This window comes from Poecile atricapillus, chromosome Z (assembly GCF_030490865.1).
Source record: "Poecile atricapillus isolate bPoeAtr1 chromosome Z, bPoeAtr1.hap1, whole genome shotgun sequence".
NCBI classification, from domain to species: domain Eukaryota; kingdom Metazoa; phylum Chordata; class Aves; order Passeriformes; family Paridae; genus Poecile; species Poecile atricapillus.
In genome coordinates, this window is record NC_081289.1 from 145,150,813 (window position 1) to 145,176,690 (window position 25,878).

The 25,878-nt window shown below is 49.7% G+C and overlaps 1 protein-coding gene across 2 annotated transcripts in view; it reads right to left on the bottom strand.

Moving 5' to 3' along the window:
* CTIF (cap binding complex dependent translation initiation factor) overlaps positions 1-25,878 on the bottom strand; it is a 147,435-nt gene that overhangs the window by 5,374 nt on the left and 116,183 nt on the right. For both annotated transcript variants that reach the window (XM_058828214.1, XM_058828213.1), the window contains exons 10-11: positions 15,245-15,400; positions 969-1,022 (exon numbers count right to left, since the gene is read on the bottom strand). In XM_058828214.1, the coding sequence (XP_058684197.1) occupies positions 969-1,022; positions 15,245-15,400 (210 nt within the window). The remainder of the gene's footprint in view (positions 1-968; positions 1,023-15,244; positions 15,401-25,878) is intronic.

Below are 25,878 nucleotides of genomic sequence, written 5' to 3' on the forward strand. Positions count from 1 at the left end.
AGGTTGGAAGAGACCTCCAAGGTCATTGAGTCCAACTTGTGACTGATCACCACCTTGTCATCCAGAGCACTGAGTGCCATGTCCAGTCATTTGCTTCTCTACCAAACTGCTACTGAGCACAGCAAATCATGGGGCAGCTTTTGATCCAATACAGCTGTTTCAGTGCTTAAAAACCTAATGGAGAGATCTGAAGGCACTAGGATGATGTAATTTTGTGATGGGACCCCAGCTACCAAACTTCCTGCACCATTTACATGGATGCCCAATGACAGAGTCTCAAGGGCTGTCTCTTATCTCACAGTGGTCTTCTACCCACACTGTTCTTGTGAGACCCCACCTGGGGTTGTGAATCTAGCTCCTCAGAACAGGAAAGACATTGACCTGCTCGGGTTAGGCCAAAGGAGACCATGGAGCTGCTCCAAGGTTTGGAGCCCCTCTGCTCTGGAGCCAGCCTGGGAGAGCTGGGGCTGCTCCCCTGCACAAGAGAAGGCTCCAGGGAGAGCTGAGAGCCCCTGGCAGGGCCTAAAGGGGCTCCAGGAGAGCTGCCCAGGGACTGGGGACAAGGCCTGCAGGGACAGCAGCCAGGCAATGGCTTCCCAGTGCCAGAGGGCAGGCCCAGCTGGGATATTGGGAAGGAATTGCTGGCTGGGAGGGTGGGCAGGCCCTGGCACAGGGTGCCCAGAGCAGCTGGGGCTGGCCCTGGATCCCTGCAGTGTCCAAGGCCAGGCTGGACAGGGCTTGGAGCAGCCTGGGACACTGGAAGGTGCTCATGATCATTGCAGACGGGTGTTGGACTAAATGACCTCAAAAGATCCCTTCCAACTCAAACCATTTGATTATTCCAAAATGCACAAAGGTCACACAGCTGCTGGGTCTGGAAAGATCCAATAGCTGCTTGACACATGCATGGCATCGATAGAAGGGGCAAAGGAATGAGGATCAGGGCAGATGTGGAGGTGCTTCCTTACCTCCATGGAGCAGCAAAGAACAGCATCTTCCTTCACATCCTGAGATTGCAACAACTGCAAAAGAGAGAAGAGGCAAGCAGTGAGAAATGCATGATAATCTTCCTCCTCCTCTTCCCTTATGATTTTCCTTCTGTCTTTGTCCAGGTTGATTTTGACACTTCCAAGAGGTAAGGACACAAATCAGAAGGAGAAGACAAAACACATAACTTTAATAACAAATTTTGTTTAGGTTACACTGGGTTTTTATCCCATGGCAGGCAGTGAGAAAATGCTCATTTCACACACACAGGGAATAAATGCAGCTGTCAGTCAACAACACTGGACCTGCACAGACTTAGGAGTGGCTCTTTGGAAAGGAAGGGCTCTGCCACCCACCCCTGAACCTCTCAATCCCCATGGGGACATTTCTGACAGCCACAAAACTGCCTGAGTTACGTCAAATTCACTGTAACTAATATGGCTCCTTCTAGGCTGATTACACAGTGGTGCAAGGGCCAGGGGTGCCGATGAAACTCTGAAGCCTCAGGTGCACCATCTCCGACCCTGCTCTGCTCTCCGTGAACTCTGTGTTACAAACATGAGCTTGGAAGCAGGAGCAGCTTCCAGGAAAGACCCAAAGTGTTGTTGCACATGGCATGGGACGGTGCAGGAAGATGCTCATCTCTTCTGGCTCAGACTCAGGGTGTGCAATGAGGGCCAGCAGCTCCATCTGACAACAGCAAAGTGTAGGAGCTCAGCATGTCTCACCCCACAAACACTGGAACCATGAGCAAGGACCCTCAAAACAGGACCACAAATACGTATTTTTCCTTGTTATTATCTTTATGACGATTACAGGTACTGGCAACACAAAGCTATAGCCACTTCCATGCCATCACTTTGGGATGAACAAGCCCTGATGGTCCTGAGCTAGTCCCTGTGTGCAGTAACCACTGAGCAAAAGGAGAAAAAACGAGAAAACTGGCTTCATTGTTATCTGAAATTCATTAGAGAGAAGCAGACATTTTAAAAGTAGTTGAACTGATTAAAACTGCCCATAAAAAAACTGTTCAGTTACTCCAAAGTCACATCCATTAGTTAAAATCAGAATTATGACTGTTGGCCTTATCATCTCTCCTCCCCACTCTTGTTTTTCCATGTTTCCTCTCCTCTACAAATAAATGTCTGCTTGTTTACCAGCTCCACATTGGCTGGAAAATGGACAGGGGAAAGAAGAGGTAACACAAGGAATTATCACTGCACTCAGAGTTTTGTCTTCACTGTCTTCTGTTTTCGGCAGACAGCAGAATACTTGCTTTGACAATGGTGTTCACAGCATCTCAATGAGTATGTTGTCCATTGGTTTTATCTCTCTTTCGCTATTTTTTAGCCAAAGCTTCAGCCAGGGTTTTCAAATCATGGAACAGTTTTTTCACCCCCCACCCCCCAAGTTTATCTTTCTGCTAGGTTGTTTGGAAAATGTTAGTTAAGCCCAAGCCACGTGCTCTGAGATCAGTTCTCACAAACAGTTCAGATTCTTCACAAGAAAACATGAGATTATTTTAAACCCAACACCAACAATGAAAGAAAGTATCAGTTAGGGAAAAATATAAACAGGCCAATAAAACAGTCCAGATATTCCCTCCTGGGGTATTTTGCTCATGAGCATGGCATGAAGCAGGGCTGCAAATAAAGTAGCAGACAATACCTTTTAACAACACCTTTCTTATTTTTGGTATTCTTTAGTAGAGAACATAACACAAAAACTAAAGCATGAAAGTTGAGCTAGTATTGAGTCCAGCCCTTCCTCTGCCATGGCCCCCTCAGTGATCCTGCTCCCAGCTCAGGATATGTGGTCATAGAAAGGCTGCAACTTCACCAGCCCTGGCTTCCCACACACAAGGGTTGGGACATGTTTCCCTACCTCAAAAGGTGCTTGTGAGGATGAACATGTCCCTGTCAAGTGCTCAGATACTGGGCTAATGAGGATCAGTCTTACCTACCTATGATGAAACAGAGAACACATCCAACCCCCAGCCCTGGGCAGGCACTCTCCAACTTCATGCTGCCCTCATGGACACCATCTGATGTGACCTGGAGAATGCATGTGCTCCAAGGTGTTCATCAAGGTGCCATGTGCTCCACCTTGTCCACCCAAGTACCATGCACTGCACCTCATCCATCAAGGATCCATCAGTTCCATTGCTCCAGAGGCACCGTGTGCTCCACCATCCATCCAAGGCACCATGTGCCCCACCTTGTCCACCCAAGTACCACATGCTCCACTGCCCCATCAGGGTACCAAGAGATACCATTTTGAAGCACTACAGGTGAGCCTCTGCCTGAGACATGTGAGTGGAGGAGGCCCACAGCCTGCCTGCCAAGCCCAGGTACATCCCTGTGCGTGAGGGGACAGCCCAGCAGTGAGAGCTGCTGGTGCTCTGGAGAACCAGAGTCCAAATCCCTGGCCACAGACGGCTGCCAGCCACTTGCATCAGTGCAACCCACTGAAGTCTGTAAGATCAGAAGGATGTCACTGTTTCTCTGCGTGCTGCTGATCACATTTGTAGCATTCTGGGGTGTAGGCACTATCTACTTCTGAGCCCTGCAAGACAGAGCAGGAGGAGATCAGGGAGCCTGGCATGGAGCCTTGCTGACTGCAAGGACTGTACTGCCTGGGGTCCCACCATGGATGTCCTCACCCAGCAATGACAGCTTGCACGTATTTCTCCAAGGGTATTTCGACCCCACTGATGGTGCCCCATGTGAGCACCAGGCTCTCAAAGCAGCTACAGCACAGGGTTTCCCAAAGCTCTGTGACCCCCGAGTCAGATGTGACCAGGGCTGCAAAAAAAAAAAAGAGTGAAGATGTTTTGAGAGCTCCAGGGAAATCACAGCCCTAAAGTCCTGGCACTCGTGTGACCACCCAATTGCATTCACTCTTTGCAATCTAATTCATATTTACTTAAAATATTTTACAGTAAACACTCTATACCCATTAAATTAGCACTCCCACATTGGAATTATTATTTATTTAACTATTTATAGCTGCTCCTCCCTGCTGTGTGCCTCTGCCTCACTCCCACTACGGGCACCATCCCATCCCTCTCCACCAGGTTCCCACAGGGTTCAAACCAGCTGGTGGACGTGGATGAGGGATCTGAAAGAGAAGCATGAGGCAGACAATAGGGCAGGTGAGCAGGGACTCACGCGCTCCTCAGTTCAACCTGTAATCATCCCCCGGAGGCTGGGGCTGTCTGCGAGAAAAACTTCCCTTTGCTCCAGCCGGTTTCCCCTGTATCGGGCTAAGCCGGGCAATGAAAGCAGCAGTTCCTGCTGGAAAGCAGACAAAGAGTCTGCCTGATTTCCTAAGAGAGGAGGCTGCATGCCAGAATCTGCCCGGCCAGTCATTTAATACCCAGCCTCAGTTGCGAAAGGCTTCTCACTTTTGTTTCTGGTGCTGGACTCGTTGCCTTGCAGACTGGTGCAAGATATCACAGGCGCCTTCTCGTTCAAATTTCTATGTCACTTGAAGAGATGAGCACTGGGCAAGGTCCTCTGCAGAGCCAGCACACCCAGATGGGCTCTGGGTGCTAGATAATTGCACAAGCAACCCAAAGTAAGTTTTAGGGTCTGCTCCTGGAAGTGCTGTGTGTTGTGGGGATTGCAGTGCCCTGCAGGTTGGCTCTTGGTTTCCATGGTGTACTATTGGGATCCATCTCCCCTGGCCTCCACGGCCCCAGAACTTTCTCTTCGCATCTTTGCAGAGATAAGCATCATAAGCCAGATGGGGTGGGACCAGCAGCCACGGCTGAAGGACCGAAGGAGCCCTAAAATTGCAGCTCTGCCTCACCACGAACAGAGCCAGCCTGGGTGTCCTGAACAGCAATGGATGCACGTGTATGGGGAAAAGAGCAAAGCAAAAAGTGAAGACAATGGGACTCACCCCCAATATTTGGGTTTATTACCTGGTTTCTGAGATCACCTGGCCTGCTGAGAAGCTGAAGTGCTTACCTGGTATTCTTAAAGGTGCCCACACCATGAGGAGCTCAGGAGAACCAGCCCCACTGCCCCTTATCACCAAACCACGCAGGTCTAATTGTGTTCTTCAGCAATTCTCCCCAGGAGATGGGGTGGGAGCAGCCCAACACACACATTACCCTTTCCAGATGCAAAGATATTTCTCCTGCAAGGCACAGTGCTAATTACTGCGTACGATATCGCTTGCAAAATGACACATAAGCAATGCTGGCCACTAACTACCCCTTAGCATGCAGTGTTTTATGATGCTTTGGTGATGACTCCAGCGTGAAAGCGCAAGAAACACGGAAAATATCCACCCAGAGCCACGGAGAGGCTGGGGTGAGACCCAGGGAAAGCCGGGCTGACCGCAGCCCACGCGCCGCTCGCCCTGGCTCCCCGAAGGGCATCTCGGGTTCATGCGTCCAGTGGCAACACGCACGGACACCCAGGCAGCCTCGGGCCTGAGGCTGCCCACAGGTATGCTTCTCATCCTCACCTGGGTCATGAGGAGGTGCCTCCCAGTATTCCCCCCTCCCAGGGACTGTGGAGCATGACCTCAGGGGAAGCAGCATGCTGCAAACGGCTCGCTGGTGTGGAGCAGGTCCACGCAGGGAAATGAGACACGTTTCCGCGAGGAAGATCAGTTATTTGTGCCACTCGGAGCTGAAGCAGAGTGGATGTACTGTACTGGAAGTGAGTGAGAGATGGTGCTTCCCAGGCCTGCTTTTAACCAGAAACGGCCTTGGGAAGGGCCACCATGGATTTGGTCCTCTGACAAATGGATCTGTCACACAGCTCTGTGGTCAGGATCATCGTGGAGACCCTCTTAGAAGGGAGCTTATAAGAAAGATAAGGACTAATTTTTCAGTAGGGACTGTAGTGACAGGATAAGGAGTGACAGTTTTTATCTAAAAAAGGGGAGATTCAGACTAAATAGAGGGAAGAACTTGTTTACAATGAGGGTGGGGAGATCCTGGCACAGGTTCCCCAGAGAAGCAGTGGCTGCTCCTGGATCCTTGGAAGTGTCCCAGGCCAGGCTGGATGAACTTGGAGCAACCTGGGATAGTGGAAGGTATCCCTGCCCATGGCAGGGGGTGGAATGGGATAAGCTTTAAAGGTTCCTTCCACCCCAAAGCATTCTATGGTTCTGTGACCATCCCCTATATCTGACAGTGCAGTTTAGATGCTAACACAGCTATGCAGGCAGTCTTAGTGCTCTAATGGACCACAGCTGGGGAACTTCTGCTTCCAAAACCTCTTGGAATCCCCAGTCTGCTAGGTAGGTCCTTCTGGGAATACAGGCCAATTCTGCTTCACAGGCTCTCTGCAGACAGATATCAATAGCAATTTTCTGCCTTTCCAGCAGCCCCTTATTGACCTACTGTCACAAGTCTTTAAGGAAGATGCCCAAGATGAGATCCATGGGACTGCATGGCTCTGCATGGGGACAGTCACCTCTGAGACACAGGTAATGGTACAGCTCCACTTTTCCTCCTGTCACAGGGCACAGGGTGGTGAAAATAGCCAGGACTCGGGAAAACTCTAAGTACAAAGTTGTGGGGATGAGTGATTGCAAAATGCTCTACCATAGGGAGAGTTTCAGGATTTCTACCATTTGCTGCCATCATCTGTATCAGCTCCTTGACCCAGAATATCAGGTTAGCTGAGCTCAATCTGTGCCCACCAACAAGTTGTGCCAGTATCACCCTCCCTAAAGGGGCACTGAGTCCCTCTCTGGGAGCAAGGGAGGTCAGATGTGAGTGACTTTCACTGGAGAAGAAACAAGACAGCACATGGAAACAGACTTCTAGAAGTTCACAGGCGTAAGTGAAATCTTTTCTGCTTACCCATTTGATGCTGAGGTTGCCCAAACACAAAGTTTTGGGGAAAATCTTTCCCTTGTGGAGCTGTCTATGCTGGTCTCTGCACAAGGCACAGGCTCTGCCATGCTCCAAAATGTGATTTGTTGGGATTTAAAAACACAGCTGAGCTGGGAGAGGCCATCTGTGTCCAGCTGCTCCTACTAGCAATGGTGCATCTCTCCCCATTCCCTTCTGCTCACACCTCTCTGGGGATCTGGGAAGTCTTTAAGGCTACAAAAGATACACAAGGTGCCACCAGATCATGTGTCTCAAGGAGAGAACCCTCTTTCCAGTTGTCTGACTGGGATGTTGTGCTCTCAGTCTGGGTGAGAATGTCTGACAGTAGCTCCTGCTGCTCCATGAGGAAGAGGCCACCAGCAGCTGCCCAGATGAAGTGGCACAGGGGGCAAGAAGCTCTGTGCTGAACTGCTTTGTCCCTGTGTGGCTGCATCAGTGCCATGTCCATAGCAGACACTTTCTCTAACATACTTTGGACAACCTAAATGAGTTTTGGTGGCACAAACTCCTTTTACATTGATGTGCTCCTCTCAGCTCAGGAGGAGACTTCTGTTCTCCTATTACACAACCAGGACTCCCTGGGAGGATGGTAAGAAGAGATTAGTTTGTTTATTGCACTGAGTAAACCAAAATGTTGGTTATCCTCCTTGTCAGGCTCCTGAGGAACTCAGAGATACTTAACAGCAAATTGAATTAAGGCCAGAGGAACAAAACCCTGTACAAAGTCGTGGGAAACTCCTCCTATTCCTTTCCACTGTAGACAAGGGAAACCATGAAACACGACACTCTCTCTCCCTGGATCTGGAACGGGCAGAAGAAATTCCTGCAAAGATGGAAACCATTAAGAGGCAATTACTGAGACAATGATGAAGAAAATTTGGTCACTCATCAATCCAGACGCTGCAATCCAACAGTAGCCTGTGGTGGTTGCACATCCCCTGGCTGGAGGTGGACCTCCAGGATCCGAAGGTGAGCAGGACAGACGACCAGAGCCACCCAGTCTGGGTGCACAGGGAGTTCAAGCCACCCAGACGACTGGCTTCATCCTGCCTGTCCGAAGACATAATAACCCTGGGAGAGGAGGATGTGATCTCATCCCAAGGGTCCCGGGGAAACACAAAACATGGAAAGAAACAGTGGCGAGACCATGGTGCTTGATTGCAGCGGGCTCCACCCTGGCTGGCCGGAGGCTCTGCGCTTTCCTGGCTCTGCAGAGGCAGCGAGCGCGCAGCGGCAGACGCAAATAGTTGTGTTTACATCCCATTGAAAGGGTTTTTGGGAACTAACAATGCCTGGTACGAGAGCGAGGGAGAAAAACAAAGGCACGCGAGGAGGAGGGACCATCCTGTGAGATGGTATCTTACTTCACTTCTTTATCTCCACAAATTGCTTCCTCTCCCTTCTCCACGGGTCCCAGAGAAACGAGGGTGGCATTTTCCCTCCCCTATTTAAGATATAACATCACGGCTTTAGTGCTGGGGCTAAACGACTCCTGTGGCTTTCCAAGAATATGTTCCTGCAAATAAAATACTCAACAAGGCAGATGGGCTTCCAGGCACTGGGCAGCCCTCCTCAGTTTGGCCTGTCCTCATCTGCTCCCAAATAACACCTGACCTCCTCCACCTTAACTATGCCCTTTGGTCAAAATGACCAGGATTAAAGGAAATCTGTTGTTTCCCAAACAAGCTGCATTCATAGGAGTGTTTTTGCCAGCACAACTATGGGGGTCTGGGGACGTGGGATTTTTTGCATGGTTAATTATATTTTTATGCATGGCAGGCACAGAGGTTACAGGGATATCCACCCCTGCCCTGTGTGGTCCTACAGACAGGCATCCACTCTTGCTCTTTGCAGACTCTGCTCCTGCCATGGCTCTGCAAGCTATGACATATATCCATATGCCCCATAAATCCCAGACCTTCCTCTCGTATCTTCCATGTCTTCAAACCACATCTCTGAGACTCCTAAGACAATTCACCACTTGTTATCCTCATTTCTCCTTCCTCCTGTTGTCTTTGACCCCCAGTCCCTCCTTTTCACTGCTCTGAAATCCTTTTCCCCCCATGCCCACAGCCCTCATTTGTCCTCCATCCTTTCCCCACACAAAACACTTCCCTGTTTGTCCCAGTCCCACTGGACTGGAGACCAAATCTTTTCTGCAGAACCAGACAGGGGAACCAGAAGGGGACTGTGAGGATGTATAAAGAAGTCCCCTTCTTCATAAAGAACGTATTTTCTCTGCTCAGATCTGGCCTCATGGAGCTTCCTGAATGAAAGTGTGGTGTGGGGTCAAGATCCAATCCCCTTGCTGCCTTTGCTCATTTGATAAAGCAAAAATTTGTTTCATTCTCTGACTCGGAGAATAGTATTAAAAAATCCTAGCATCTCATTATACTGTCAAAGACCCTTCTTTTGACTCAAAAGGCTGATGCTTTTTAAAAAGTGAGAGTGATTAACAAAACCCAACACAACCCACGTTAAAAGATACAATTTTCTTTTCCAAAGAGCACCACCCTCCTTGCTCATCCGACTGCAGCCGGGAAGGTTTTCCTTTTTCTTCCTCTGAAGGAGACAGTGAAAAGGCAGTGCCCTCTTGAAGTTCAGACGTTAATTACCGTGTTAGAATATTTTGCTAAATTACGCAGCATGGCCCCAGGAGATAACAGGCACTAAGAGAAGGGAGGGGAGTGGATACCCGTCTACACGCTGCACCGCAGACTCAGACGTGGGGGGAAGGCAATTAGACAGGGAGTATTTATCCTCCCTGCACCACCACCCCGAGGCTTTCAGTTAGCAGCGTGTACCAAGGCAGGGAAGCGATGGGAGCGTGCCAAGATTTTAAACGATGCTGAAATGGGACTGTCTCTGCCAACCAGACTGGAGGTAGGAGACAACTCCTGCAGAGAAGCAACTGTCCTGCCTGCTGCCAGCCTGCTGGGTCTGATCCCTGCTGATTCACAGCGCCTGGGAGCTGCCCTTGGTCCCCAGGGTTGGTATTTAGACCCTAAAATCACGTCTTGGGTCAGGCCAAGGAACGCATCCCTCTTAAGGGGGTACACACCCAGCCTCAGAAGCAATAACCCCCTCAAACTGGAGGGACCTCTGTGAATTGGTCCTGTACAAAGGAGTTTTGCAGTTAAATTAGTCTTTCTGTGATGAGCTGCTCCCTGGGGTTTGCTCTGAACCTGCCCCCACCGCGCTCTCTGAGGCTCAGAGTGGGATGGTGCCGAGGCAGTTCTCTGTCACCCCTCATATCCAGTCCCTTTGTATCCAAGCCAGGACAACCAGATGGGTAAAAAACCAAGTTGGATGGTTTGGCTCAGAAGGTTGTAGCCATTGGGTTCCAATTCAATTCAACTAAATTAAATTCTGCCTGAAGGCCAGGGATTAGGGTTAGGAACAACGACCAAGTTGTTATCCCAGGACCTGTCCTATTCAGCATCCTTATCCGTGACCTGGAGAAGGTGAGGAGCACAATCTCGTGAAGTTTGGAAGTTGACAGCAAGTTTGGGATGTACTGAAATGTATTCAAGGAGCTGCCAATGATAGGGACCTCAGTGGAGTGAAGCAAAGTGTCAAGAGGAAACTTAACACTTTCAACAAAAGACCAGCCCTGTGCAGGAGAAGAGCACAGTGATGGATAAGGGGTGGGATAGAATTACTATGGGGTGTGAGAGGGTGCCAAGCCCTCCCTGTGCTGCCTGCCCATGTGGGACACCAGCTGGTGACATGCCTCGAGGGACCATGGTGGCATTACTGCCACATGGCATCGCCTTGATCCTGAGCCCCTTGAGCCTGTTTTTCCACCTCCTTGCTCTGCTGCCATAGGCAACTGCTCAGGTTACCTGGCTGCTAAATGCCACTGTAAGAACAAACACCTCCAAAGCAGCACTTGGCACCAACCACCTGGGCTGGAAGTGGCTGCTCCTGGCAGAGGGCTGGCAGGGAGGTGGCAGCTCCCAGTCCCAGGGGCACCTCCTGGGTTGGTGTCCCAACAACATCTGCTGAGGATGAGACAGACACCACAAGAGGCAAACCTTCCAAGAGCACCCATCAACAGCCACACTGGCTGTGATCCCTCCTTGCCTGCAGACCTCACATGTCACCTAGAATTGGGCTGGGTCCCTCAGCATCCAGTCCTGACGTTCCCCCTTCCCAGCAGCACCAGGGGATGCAACTGGGAGGGCACCAACCTGGGGTGGCCCATGGCCACCCTGCTGACTCACACACAGACATGGGAGCACAGAGCTGAATGAGGGACAGACAGCTCCAGCTGTGCTTAGGGAAGAGCTAGGGAAGGCAAAAGTGGTGACAATCAGGGAACAATAGATGGCAAATAACATTATTTATTATCTCCACGTCTTCAGTAGCCATGGGGCCCTCCTTGCACTGCACGCAGGGCTCTGATGGTTCGACTGACATTTGCTGCTCCCTAGCCTTAACCACCCCTTTTCTCCATTTTGCTGGCTCTGACAAAGGCCATAGAAAAGAAGTATGGCCAGGCTGCGAGAACCAAAGTGCCTTGGTTATTCTCCTGGTTTTAGCTAGTTTTGGGTGACATGTAACATGAAGCATTGTTGGAGCATGGCTCAGCATGGTCCTTGGTGTTTGGACATAAGGGCAGAGGCTTTGGAGCAGGAAAGATGTCAGCATGTTCACTTAGCATCCTGGAAGGAGATGTTCAAGGACAAATTTAGAGTCATTTTGTGAAATAAAGTGAGGCCAGAGTCAAGAGGGCTATAAGGTTGGAAGGAGAGAGACAGGACAACTTCCTAATACTGCTAAGAGTGTTTTCACCAGATAAAAGGCTCGTGCAAGGTCCTGCAAGATGCCACCACTAGTCCCAAGTGAGAACAGCCAGGTCTGGAAGCAGGCAAGGGTCAAACCCACAGTGCTCTGGCTGCAGCATAACCATCCCTGGGGAAAGCCTTTATCCCAGGAACAATGCCCTCTTCCAGCTCACCCTTGATTCCCCGAAGCTCTGAGGGAAGAATAGGAGGAAAGCACTTTTATTTCTATTTAACATCTCTGCTTTGTTATTCTTTTCCCAGGCTTCCCAGATCTGAGGGCCGCAATAGGCCTCTTGTTCTCATCCGCGAAGGGCTCTCCTCTTTTCCCCAGTTGTCTCCAGTCTGATTTTTGGGCCAACACACTGCCCTTTTCCAACCTAAAATATGCACTGTTCCAAGCAGAAAATCGTGTTTTGGTCCAAAGCACCATCCAAATGCAGTGTGCTCCATTAAACCGTTTTAACAAGAGCTGGACCCACCTTTTACTTCCCTTGGCAAACCTTCTCTTTGCCTAAAATCCCAGTGCTGACCTCACCGGATCTTGCTGCAAGGACACACTCTCAGCCTGCACAAATCTCACACCAAAACCCTCAGAATGGTTATGGAAATTAAACTTTTCATTTGGTAGGGATTCTGCTCCTGGGTGATGCTATCACAGTGTTGCAGACCCTTCCTTCTCCCCCCATCTCAAGCTCAAGTGATGGAGGAGGATGCAGCAGAGCCCCCCAGGATGGGGATTTGGTGTGGACTGTGTCTGTGCCAAGGGGCACAGCCACTCCCCAAAACACAGCCTGGGCAAGGTGGCAGCTCTGACCCAAATTTCCCCTGCTGTGTCTGACACAGAGGACAGTGATGGGCGCTGGGTCGATCAGCCGGCAAACCCCAGCATTTATCACTCCAGCCTTGCCTGAAATGAACTTCTCTTTTATTTTTTTTTTTTTTTTCCCCAGCCCACAAAACCAACCCATCTACACAGATCGATAAATAGAGCTGGCATTGTCACTCAATGCCCCAGCCATGTCCCCAACTCTTCCCCATCAGCACTGATGTCCTCATGGCCACCCTCACTCCCTCCCACCCAGCTAATGATGGTGTGAGTAAACTTTAATTTGGAGGGGAAAGGAGCTGGAGAGAGGAAGCTTTGCAGAGGGAAGGGAAGAGACATTCTTGCCTCAGTCATCAGGCAATTTTCCCCTTCCTCTTGCTCACTCATTGCTGACCTCTGGCTGAGTCTGCCAGAGCTATAAAGGAAAAAGGAAAAAAAAACCCAAAAAAACAAAAAAAAGAGAAACTAAAAAGCAAGAGGAGCTGAAAGGACAGGCAGAGGGAAAGATGTTATCTTGCCTCTGCTAATGATTTATGGTCAAAGGATGGGTGGATGGAGGTAGAGGGAGCTATGCAGGTCTGTGGGCAGCACAGAGGAAGATTGCTGGGGAATACCCAGCATGAAAGGAGTTCGGGGTGAGAGTTCTGATCAGCAGAAGGGGAAAAACCCATGATGAGTGCTACTGCACCTTGTGAACCTGTCCTGAGACATGTGGAAGCCCCAAACTTTTTAGGCCATGGTGACAGCCCCTCCTCTGCTGGGACACTAGCCCGTGAGGTTCATGGGGAACACCAAGGGATGAGCACTCTGCACAGTTAGGGACTTTCCACAGTCTCACAGAGCACCCCACCACCTCCCTGGCTGTGTCTGCAGCCCATCTTTGGCCCTGCTGCCTGGCACTGCTGATAAATAGGTAGCCCTTTCCCCCTGGGCTGGCCGGGTACAGCAGGATTAGCTGGCAATGACAAAAAACGGTGGCAGAATGAAAACCCATTCCAGAGCCATGGAAGGAGGATGGCATGAATCAAGGTCAGAGCACTGGGGAGAGAGCAGTCACAGACCAACCATTTTGGGGCAGGGGAGCCAGAAGAGTCAGGCTCACCCATGTCAGCTAAGCTAAGAGTCTAAGAATCACAGACTGGCTTGGGTTGGAAGGGACCTAAAGATCATCCCACTATTAAAGATTGTATAGTAAAGTCATCTGTGACAAACAACACCACAGGGACAGACCTGTCCTGCTAAGGAACAGAGATGTATTTTTAAGAGCAAATTTACGCATGACATCTTGATATAATTAGTAAATCTTTTTATGGAGCTGCCCTGTAGCAAAAAATATCCTTGATATATGAAATTTACGTCCTTCTGCACACCTCTAGATCACCACCATGTCCCCACAGAGCAGAAAGGTGACAGGAGGGACAGAGACAGCACGATGAGGGCAGACAGGAGTGGGCAGGGAAAAATTCTGGCAGAATCAGGGCTATGCTGTGTCACGATTACGATGGGAAGCGGATGGGCACGGGGGCTTTGCTAGACATCAAGATCTTCCCCAGAAGGTGACACATACCTCCGTGGGCAGAGATTTTGGGGAAGTTCGGCTATTCTTAGCATCCCTCTCCCATCTCCTCCTCTGGATATGTCTGTCTCATCATGAGGCCTGCACTCCTCACTGCTCCAGTCACCATCTGTGAGCTCTGCCCACAGTACTACCACCCAGACAAAATGTTTATGGTGTGTTTGCATTCAGAGGAAACTTCCCATGCATGTAAAGTCATCACCAGCACTTTCTTTATCCTTCCTTTGCCTGAGGTCTAGCGGAGAACTTATTTTACTGCAAGTTATTTATGGTCTGACAGAAGCACCACTGACAATTTGAGATTCACAGCTCCAACCCTGAGCAACAAGGCGGGTTTTTCTGAGAAAGCCTTCTACAGGCACCAGCAGGAGACAAAACCATCTTTAAAACAGGGTGGAGGGAAGCCCTCTCCTCCTCTATGGAACATTAACAACTCGAGTTGTCTTTTCTGTATGTACTCACCGAGTTTTCTGCCACCACTCTGAGCCATAGGGAGCTGGACAATGAGCTCATCAGGTGACCAGGTAGTGAAAAATCCTGAGCCCTGGTGACAGGGCTGGGTTTCTGTTGCACTGGGTTGGGTCTAAGAATGTTAGGGACTTCATTTCTCTCCCTCCTTCCTCCCCTCAGTCTGCCTCATGTATTCAGGTGGCTTCACCTGCTTTAAGAAACTGTTTAAGCTGCTTATATGGGGATTTTCACAACACTGGGATTTGCAAACTCCAGCGCTTGGTTTGCCATTACAACTGTTGGTCCTTTCTAACCCCTGGACAAAAGGAGTGCATGCTTTAATTATTGTGCTTTAATGAGCAGAAAGGCAATATGCAGGAAGAGCCAGGCATGCCTGCAGATGTGGGTACTTTTGAAGTGAAAAGTGTTGGCAAAGCAAACCTCTAGGAATTATAAAACAGAGATGGAATCCCAGAATGGTTTAGGTTGGAAGGGCCTTAAAGATCCTCTATCTAGTTCTGACACCCTGCCCACGGACAGGGTGGGACACCTCCCACTATCCCAGGTTGGTCCAAGCCCCATCCAGCCTGGCCTTGGACACTGCCAGGGATCCAGGGGCAGCCCCAGCCTTTCCATGGACCATGGGCATCTCCACGCAGCAATGAAAATTTGCAATTTTGCACACAGCCATGAAAACAGCAATGCAGCAGCTTATTCCCCCCGTGGGGAAGGACAAAGTGGGAAGGATTTACCTCCCTGAGGCAGGTATAGATGGGGCAGACGAGGACTCGGAAGGGCTCCCCGGTGCTGCTCCTCATGGTGCCGAAAACCTCGCAGAGGAAGGTGATGAACCCCAGCCAGCGCTCCACATCCCGCTGCTGCAGCTCCTCGCGCATGGAGAAATCCTTCTGCAAGAGGCACAGAGACAAGAGGCTGCATCAGCAACACCCCACCACCACGGCAGAGGCAACGGCTGTCTAGAGAGGGAATCAGGAGGAAACTGACACTCGGGGTGGGGGGAGGACAGACAGACAGACAGACTCTTTAGTAACAGTGGGGAGATTACTCAATACACACAGAGCAGCTGCAATTTCAACAGCAAAGCCACCAGAAAGCAGGTACTGCAGAAATATCACCAACTCCTGCAATAACTGCCACAGCTTGCACCAGAGATGGTGTCTGTCCTCTGTGTCCTGCTGTCCCCTATGACAGACACGGGGTCACCAGCATGGGGTGCTGGGTTTGGATGGCTTGATTTTTTGTTGAGAAGAAGCCAGCACCACCAGGACTGAATAAAAGCAGCAACACAGAGATTAAATAAAATGAAGGGGAAATGCTGGTGGCCATGCTGGGCTTGGTGGCCCAGGTTGACCTGCCCAGCCCATTCATTCCAGTATCTTCAGCAGACCCAGTGTCTGGCCAGGAGCATCCTAATGGTCTGGCTGCTCTCTGGCGTCTCACAAAATAATGGCAGAGACTGGCTCCCTGCCCGACCAGAAGATCAGGGCAGCCTGGGCTTGGCATTAAAAGGTCACCCTGTGCCTGAACTGATGGTTGCTATGACTAAGGATTATCCCAGTGACGTGATTTATGGATCAGCATCAGGAGGAAGCACACAGGGAGATAGCTGCCCCTCCATCAGACCTCCAGCTGGGCAGAAAGAAGGGGTTTGTCCAAAGGCAGGTATGAAAAGGGATGTATGTTACGGAAACACATGGCAAAGATCACAAGACAACGCAGAAAAGCAAATAAAAACCCTTCTAGAGAATGGCACAAGGGAGTACATCATGCTCAGAGTCAAGAAGGTTTTCCTGGGCCCTAAGAGATGCCGCAAAGATTCTTACATGACGTCCCACTTTGCTTGTCTGTCTCCATAGTGACCTTTCCTTGGTACTAAAATTTAGTAGATATTAAGCAGGGGAATACAGAAGAAGACAAGTTCATTCTCTACACCACGTGCTCCCAGTGCAGGTTGCACAACCTTTGAAATACAGCAACTAAATAAATAACCTTCTATCTTTTTCATCTCAGTTTATTCCTACTGCCTGAGACAAAGGGCTTTGCTGCTGCAAATACTCTGACCTGCAGCTGCTCTCTGCAAAGCTGGGGAGATATAAAAGCCACCACACCAAAGTTTGCTCTCTTGCCCTGGACAACACACAGGAGATCTTCCTTTTAGAACAAAGCTAAGCGAAGCAGCTGCTAAAGAAAGCCAGGCAAAAGCACGATGATTATTTTCATGACACAACTGTATGCACAGCAGATCCAAGGCAGGAGCTATTTATATGTTTCATTACAAAAGGAAAAATAAAATATGTATTTGCATATGCAGGAAAAAAGACTCGGAAAATAGCTGAGGCACTTATTAACCAAACAGTGATGACTAATTCCTCTCTACACCCATTTCCATAAGTCAGTTGCCCAACTGTGTCTGCGTCTTCGAAGTCAACCTGCAGCCAGATCCTGTTGGGTCTCCCCAGACTCTCCGGGGGAGTTTGCAGAGTTCATCCTTTCATTAACCAGCCCATCCCTGGGCAGTGATGGAGGAGTTATTTGCAAGCTCAGGTTATCACCCCAAGGTTACCCAATTACTTGTTCTGGAGTTCTCATTGGAACTTTAATGCGAAAAAAAAAAAAAAAAAAAAAAAAGTCAAAGAGACATGATATCCTGATTAATGAGAAATTAAAAACCCAGGCAAGAGCATCCCATGCCCCTAATCTGTCCTATCCACCCATATCGTGCACAGAAAGTATCCTTTGAACCCTGGAGCTTTTCCTTGATTCCTCCCCATCTCCTAGCACTGTCTCCAGCATCTCCAGCTCCAGCCCCTAACCCATCCTGCCTCTCCCAGTCTGGATACCCTCCAGCACCTCCTGTCCTGCCTGGGCCTGGAAGCTCCACACTCATGTACCTGGGGAGCTGTGCTGTATTCTGGGATCCCTGGGGCATGCTGTGAAATTCCTAGCAGCTTGGGATAACTGCATGGGCTCTGCAGTCCCAGATTACTGAGAAAGAATAAAAACCACTGCAGGAAATCCTGCTCCTTCCTGCTCCTGCCTCAAACACGCCCTGCTCTGCAAGAAAGAAAACTGTCCTCTTCAACGCTTTCTTTTAAAAAAGGTATTCTCTGTAAAAAAAAAACCAAACCATCAAACCCACCAACCCCCTGGAAATTCCATAAACCAACCAGCAAACCAAAGCGAACTCATCAGGCCTGGGATGGGAGCTGGGCAGGAAAGGATTCCACCATACATCACCCTCCTCTTCATCCTGTGGCACCCGGTGGGTGATGCGGAGACATCAATGAACACTGCCCCACCTGTGCAGCTGAACAAGATCCTTGTAAAACAAAGGGATCCATGGTCTGCCCTCCTCCAGTCACAGAAAAGTTTGTACAGACTTTGAGGGACCCCCATGAAAGATGGGAGAGGGAGATGGAATGTGGGATGGATGCGGAAGGCACCGTGAACATTTCCACCCAAACGTGATCCCGCAGTGGGCATAATTTTGCTCCATTTGCAGACTCAGATTGGGCCAAACTTTGAAAATATTCTGTAAAAGGAGGGGAGTTATACTGATTCCTCTGACAAAGCAGGAAGAGCATCTTGCCAGTGGAAGGAATTTTTCCAGACCACGCTTGCCTACAGGCCACAGTTGGGCTTGGCAGGAGCCTCCACCACAGCGAGGCTTGCAGTGCGAGGGGCATCCTGAAGCATCCTGAGAAACCCACCTGCCTCAGGGTGGTGTTACTCCAGTGTCATGTACCAGGAAGGTGGTCCAGGGAGCTCTGTCCTTAAATTTGGGCTTCAGACTGCAGGTCTGATCTGTACCATGGTGTGCCCTGAGTGCCACCCATGCAGAGGTGTCCCATTTGCCTTGGGGTGTTTGAGGAGACCACTGCTGCAACCAAGGCTCATCTGGGCTGTTAGATTAATGGAATTACATGTGTGACTCACCTGCTGCAGGTCAGCCATGATCACAGCAAGCCCTGCAACCCTTGGAGGACACTGAGAGCAGCTCCAAAGGCTGTGCAATGGATCATCCCAAACGGATGAGCCGGAGCCAGCACATGGGAGAGGTGAGGAACTGGCGGGCAGAGAACAAACCTCATGTCCTGTGTGCCTGCAGCACATCCGATGGAGACATGCCCTGACCCACAGACCTCCACACACTGATGACGAGCCTTGAGGGGGCTGAAAAGCTCTGGAACCAGACAGCCGGGTCACTGCCCTGCCCACTGAACTTTATTTGCTCTGGAAATGCCTCACGGAGTTATATAAAAATAACCTGTGGATTGGCTTGCCCCATGCTTAGGTGGTGATGTCAGGGCAGTAAGCAAATTATCTTTCATCGGTTTGGCTGTATTTTTAAACACGAATTGTATTACTAATTTGGGGGTGCTCTGGCCTGTAGATAATCTGGGTGTGTTTACTGGATGACCTTCCTTCAAGTGCCTATAGTTTAAAATAAAATGTATTTATACCAGGTAGGGTTGGCCTTCCTTCTCTGCCTGGTTTGGGAGAAGAATTCATTGGGAAACCACGTGGCAAGTGGGGGGATGCCAATGGAACCTCTAAAGAGCACTCATACAGGACAAGTTTGGGGCATAAATCTGAAGGCTAAGCACATTCATTGTCTTGGGCCTCACCATAGGTAGGTCAGGGTGGCCTGTGTTCACACACATCACAGAGATGGCCCAGGGATCAGCAAAACCTCTGACATCCCCCATCGGATCCTCTTGTCAGCTTGGCTGAGGCTCCTGCCAGCAAGGGAAATTCAAAATGTCTTTTTCCTGGGGGGCATCCACTCCTCATCCCAGTGTAGATGCAGTTCATGCAACACTGGCCCATGACAGTGGATATGACACCTTTCCAAGACTAGGCCCAAGCTAGAAGAGCCATGAGGAATGGCCACTCTGTGGGAGAGGAGGCAAATCCATCCTCTAACATTTTTAGTGGGCAGCAGAGTCAGGTGGGATGAGAAGCAGCACTTTGCCATCAGATCTAAGCCCTCACTCCAGCTCAGACAGCTGCAGCCAAAAATTCTTCCCTTGGGAGTTCGCAGCACTTTTTAAAGACATGTTCCAAATAACTTTTCCCCAGATCTGGGCCCACCAACCCATGGCTGACTCTGGTAGCAGCAAGTTCGAGGGCAAAAGTTTAGTGAGGGATAAAAATGAGGGTTAATTTAAGCATCGCCACCTTCTGATGGGGAAAAAAAAAGGGCACATTTGGGCTTGTTGCTCTGTAAACACAGGGCTCTTCCTCTGGCAGCTCTGCTGTTTACTCAGTCATTGTCAAGGAGGCAGGAAATACTGAGTCAGAAATACTGCACAAAAAGAAATATATGATGCTTAGATATCTGTGCTAAGAGCTATATAAAAAGCTGAGATAGGCTGTGCTAAATAGTTGATCTTACTGGCAATGTTCTGAGAAACACTGGAGCCCTAAATGGCTCTTTGAAAAGGTCTGAGACAAATCCAATAGGTTGGAGGAGGGAACTGGCGGGTAGAGGCTGGACAGCCTCTGTCCCTTACTGCTGTCCTGGAGAAGCACAGCATTTCCATCAAACTCTCACCTGCACTCTGCCTGCTCTCTTCTCAGACCTTCCTAGAAAGGGCTTCGTAAATTACATTTTGCACAGTTAACATCACTGCATTATTCCCTGTTTAGAATTTAAATACTACCTGTATTTAGGTATTGGCTTGGAGGAGGTTCTGGTGTGCAGCTTTGCTTCCTGAGGAGTACAAACCAGTGAGATGGGTAGTTTGGAGCACTGGCATTTGGAATGAGCTCAGGAGGTGCTGGAGAACCCTGTGACAGCACCAGGGAGTGATCAAACACCTCAGCCAATGGATTTGTGGGGTCTCACTGAGCTCCTGTGTACCACCCACACCTTCATTGGGAAAGTCTCACTTCACTGACACCACTACAAAAGCTCCTCTGCTGGAGGTGGTGGGATGTGAAGTGGTACCATCAGCTCTTTCATGGGCTCTGCTCTTCCTCCAGCCACCCACTCCTGGCCTCTCTGCCTGCACCCAAAGACAGAACCTCATTAAAATCCCCTCACACCACCCCTACGCTACTGCCAGCACGGAGACAAGACAGAGCAGAGTAAGGTGATGACAGAAAACCTGCTTTGAGCCTCCAGCTTCCATGCAGAACGTGAGGAACAGCAGCACAGGAGACTGAGGTTTACTTCCAGCCCTGTGTGGGCTCCAATCACCTCTGTACCCTGATTTCCCATCTGGCAACAAACGGGAATGATTTGCTCATCTTCCTCTGCAAAGTGCTCTGGGGCGTGTGACTGAGACATGCGAATCATGGCAATTATTATGACTCCAACAAAGGAGCTATTGACATTTAGAGCAGATAAAGCCTTTAAATTACAGATGACACCTTGTGCCCAGCCTCAAAGAGGTCCTGGCTTCACCCAGCCATGAGGCATTTCACTCCCACTGGCTGTCATCACATTGCTTCCTCCAGGCTGGATCTGCACCACTTGAACATCTTCTCAGGACGTTTTGGCCATTTTGGGAAAAGCAGGAAATCTTACCAGTGACCTTCAGCGTGGACCTGACTTCATGATGGCCACAGCTGTGTGAATGGTTTTATTCACAGAGGGCTCTGACATGCAGCACATGGCGAAGGTCCAGGCTACTAGGACTGTGGCCACCACCCCACAGACATCTACTACACATCATCTGACCACTGGATGATTTGTAGTTTGCATTAGATGTCACTGACCAATTCATAAAATCACAGGATGTTTGGGTTGGAAGGGGCCTTATAATTCATCTCTTCACAACCCCCTGTCATGGGCAGGGACACCTTCCACTAGACCAGGTTGCTCCAAGCCCCATCCAATCTAACTTGAACAATTCCAGGGATATGGAATTCTTCCAGGTGGGCAAGAACAACTCAACAAAGATTCTGCAGCCATCAGGCAGACACACAGTGCTTATTCCTCTCAGAAGGATCTGGCCATGAAGGATAAAGTAAGGTCAGAAAACTGTTTTTTTCTAAAGCAGAGACTAGACAAACTCCCAGGACAAGAAGCATAATCAATTTTACATTCTCAGTTTTGGGTAACTGAGGCAGATGATGACCAGAGTGAGGAGAAGCTGTGGATACTTCTCACATCTACAAACACCAGGAGGTGACCAGGTGAGTGGTCACTTGAACCTCCTGCCCCCTGGTCTCACCCTGACCTCTCTGTCTGGCTCCAAATCTGGGATCAGCAGCAATTACCCACCCAATGTGGGTGTCTCATGGCTTCAGCCAATGATGTCTGTGAGGTCCTTGAGGGGCTGCAGAGGTGCAAGCAGTTAATTATTGATTTAGCTGAGGCTGAAATCACACTGGTGGAGTGCAATGATGGATGTGCAAACAAAAGTTTTGCTGTTAACCTGGCAGTTGTTAGAGATCTCAGAGCACAGTCTGGGTGGAAGCTTTGAGAGAACTAGGAGGGTGAATTCAGTAGCCTGCTCTGCACACAACCAACAGCAGTCCTCATTTTGTCCTGGATGTTTGCCAGTGCCTCCTCCAGCACTACCCAAGTGACAGAGTTGTCTTCCTGGTCACTTAATTTTTATTGCTGTCCTTCCTATCTCACACCTTTCTGCGTTCCCAAACACGTGCCAGGGTGTCAGCTCAGCTGGGTAATAGCGGTTTATCATCACCTTAAAGACCTGTTATACCACAAACCCAGACACAGCAAAACATCATTACCAGCCTCGGCCAGACCTTGTAGTGAGTAAGGGACAGACCTGCCATCTGCAGGACACACAGACAAGGGGAATTAATCACTTATCTGAGAATCACAAGCCAATCTCTCAGTCCCACAGAGAGGGCTGGAAGGGAGACAAGGGACCATAAGAAACACAAATTAATTTCCTTGCTGTGTTGCCATCAGAGGAGCTGGGACACCCATTTGACCCAGCCCTGCAGACAGCCCCTGTAATGACCAGAGGAAGCTGCTCCCTCTCGGCAGCCTTGCTCTTCTGCAGCAGTGCAGGAGTTCCTTGCTATACTAATTTTATTCCTGCATGTCCCAGTACTGTGGGAATCTTAAGGCAGCGATGTGCCCTTTGCCTTTTTGAGTGTGCACAGGAAACCTTGGGCTACCTTGGGAATTTTGCAGACACTGAGAGTCCTCCTTCTAAACAAAGAATCCCCTAGAGCATCCCACCCCTATGCCAGCAATCCCCTCCTTGCTACATGGAGGTGGTAGGAAGAGAGAGGATCAAGCACAGCAAATGCCTGCTCATCCCACAGCAGTGCTGATACCCCCACCTCATGGAAAAACATAAATCCCCCATCCCATGGGCTGCACAAGCTCAGTGTAAAATCATAACAGTTTCTAGAAATCTCACAAAATTCTATTTTTGGGCTACTTCACATGAGTGGGGATTGTTTAGAGGGCAGTTTGGAAACCCTTCTCCACAACATGGCAGGGTCTGAGCCTTAGCACCAATCCCAAATCTGCTCAGAGGCCATTTCTGTGCCTGAGAAAATGCTCATCCCACTCCCAACACCAGGCTGAGATAATGACTGGCACCCCAATTGTGGCTGATAGATGGATCCTGCTTGCAAATGCCACATCTGGAGATGCCCAGCTTGCAGCCCAGAAGGATGCAGTGGGGACCAGCTGGATTTTGCCAGCAGGATGCATTCGTATTTTAAATTCTGCACATGTAATGTGTCCTCTTTATAAGGTGGAGGTGACAAGGGATCTATGGGGACAGGCCAAATTTGGAAAGAGAGATACAAGATGAGGAAAACTGACTGTGGAAGAAGGTGCTCCTTTGTCCAGGCACCAGGGCTGGAGGAATTCCACCTGCACTGGAAATGAAGCTGTGTCTATTGAAAGGCCAGCTTGCCTGTGAATGAATGAAACCGGGCAGGGAAAGGCAGGCAGCTAATCCAGTTTGACATCAGGAGCTTTACTGCACAGGCTCTCCTGGCTCACATCAGTTCACTCCATGGAGGGATTTTCCTGGGTGCCTGGTAGCTGGCAGCAGGATGTTCTCCTGTGGGATGCTAAGACCCTCCTAGGAAGTGCCTTCTCGGTGGTGGGAGGTGGGACTGGGACCACCTGTCTGCTGAGCTGGGCAAGACACTGAGGCTTCTGCTTCTCTGCAAGCCAGGACCAAAGAATAAATGAAGCCTTAGGGGCTTCTCCCAGCCCCAGAACCTCGCCCTGAAGTGGAAGTCCCTGAGTTGGGTAGCACAGGGAAGTGGGCAACTTTTAGATGGGCATTGGTGCACACAGGTGGCTCCAAAAAGGTCCAGTGGGCATGAGATAATATAGAATCAGGGCTGGAAAGGACTTTTAAAGGTTATCTAGTCCCAACCCACCTGCCAGCTTCCACTGTCCCAGGCTGCTCCAAGCCCTGTCCAGCCTGGCCTTGGACACTGCAGGGATCCAGGGCCAGCCCCAGCTGCTCTGGGCACCCTGTGCCAGGGCCTGCCCACCCTCCCAGCCAGCAATTCCTTCCCAATATCCCAGCTGGGCCTGCCCTCTGGCACTGGGAAGCCATTGCCTGGCTGCTGTCCCTGCAGGCCTTGTCCCCAGTCCCTGGGCAGCTCTCCTGGAGCCCCTTTAGGCCCTGCCAGGGGCTCTCAGCTCTCCCTGGAGCCTTCTCTTGTGCAGGGGAGCAGCCCCAGCTCTCCCAGGCTGGCTCCAGAGCAGAGGGGCTCCAGCCCCTAGAGAACTCTTCCCTGGAACCACTCTAACAGGTCCAAGTCTTTCCTGAACTGGAGGACTCCAGAGCTCCATTACGGCCAGAATTCTTGACTCTCTCCTTTAAAAGAAAGCAAAAAAAAAACCCCAGAAAGACGGACGTGCAAAAACTCGGTGGGTGGGAGAGCACGGGGGGCCCTGCAGGCAGCTGGCCAGATCCATCGTGGGATGGGTCTTCCTTTCATCTGCCCTGGGACTGAACCGTGCGGATGATCAAGGAACCGGAGGAGTTAACAGACTCCCAGCCAGAGATATTCGTGGCACCCAGAGTTCGTGTAAAGTTTCATACCGGGACCCTTTACTAAATTCTTTCGGTCATGGGAGAGAAAACACTGCAACTGTTTAGTCTGCAGGGAGGTGGTGGCTCTGGCCCAGCACTCAGCATTGCTGAGCAAACACGCTGGAGAGCAAAGGGGTTGTCACCCTTCTTATCTCCTCTGTCTGCTTTTCACCACGTCTCTCCCACCACCAGGCACCCCATGGGCATCGTGTACCAGAGCTGGATCTCCCTGCTGGAAATGCAGCTCTGGAATGGGGGCACAAGCGACCACTTGAAAATTGAGACCCAGAGGTGAAGTGCCAGTCTGCTAAAAAAGTGTTATTTACACAAAGGAGCTCAGAAAATCTTTCTCAGAGGCTAATATTTACAAATTCTATGTAGCCAGGGAGCTTTTGCTGTAAGAAATGTTGTATTTGGCTGGGTTTTTTTGGTTTTTTTTTAATGGATGTGAAAGATGCATTAATAATTTTCGCTCATCTCCTGACGTATACATGTGTGGAGCATGTTACAATACCTCCAAAGCTGCCTATCCATCCTGGAAAAGCAAAGATTACAGAAAGGTGATGCAGAAAACAACTTCAACCTGCAAAAGTCCTCAATTCTTCCATGCTTTGTATTTGTCCATGATTATCATGATGTATTTTGCCACATGTTGGCAGACTTTGAGCATCTGTGTGTAAGACCACTGGATAGCATGGGTTGGAATATTAGAGATGCAAGGAAACACATCTTACTCTTATGAACAAAGCAGAAATGGAAAGGTTTTGTTTCTCCAGCCTGAAACTGTCTCCTTAGCTCGTAGACACTTTGCTCTTGCAGTCCTCACTTTCAGTTCCTGCTGCTCCTGGACTGGAAGTGTTATCACAGAATCACAGAATGGTTTGGTTTGGAAGGGACCTTAAAGACCATCTTGTTCCAACCTCCCTGCCATGGGCAGGGACACCTTCCAATAGACTAGGTTACTCCAAACCTTGCCTGGCTTTATCACAGAGTTTGGATTCCCAGCTCTGCCAGAGATGCTTGTTTTATCCTCTGATTAATAAAAAATTAATATTTAGAGCAATAGTAATTTAAAAAAAAGGAAGCAAGAGAAGTGGAGGAATTTATCACTGGGAGGGAAAAAGGAAGCACTGTTCTGGGGTGCTTAGTAAGGGGAAGAGCATGGGGGGAAACCATCACTGCTGATGATACCAAAGAATGTGTCAAGGTGGGGCAACATCCTCCAGCCAAACACTGTTCACTGCTGTCACCAAGACTTGGATGCTGTGTTTTCATCAGTATCAGGCCTGGCAAGCTGTAGGACAGGAACCTGAAATAATTCCCAGGCCTCATTCATCACCCCTCAAATGTCCTGTAGCTCC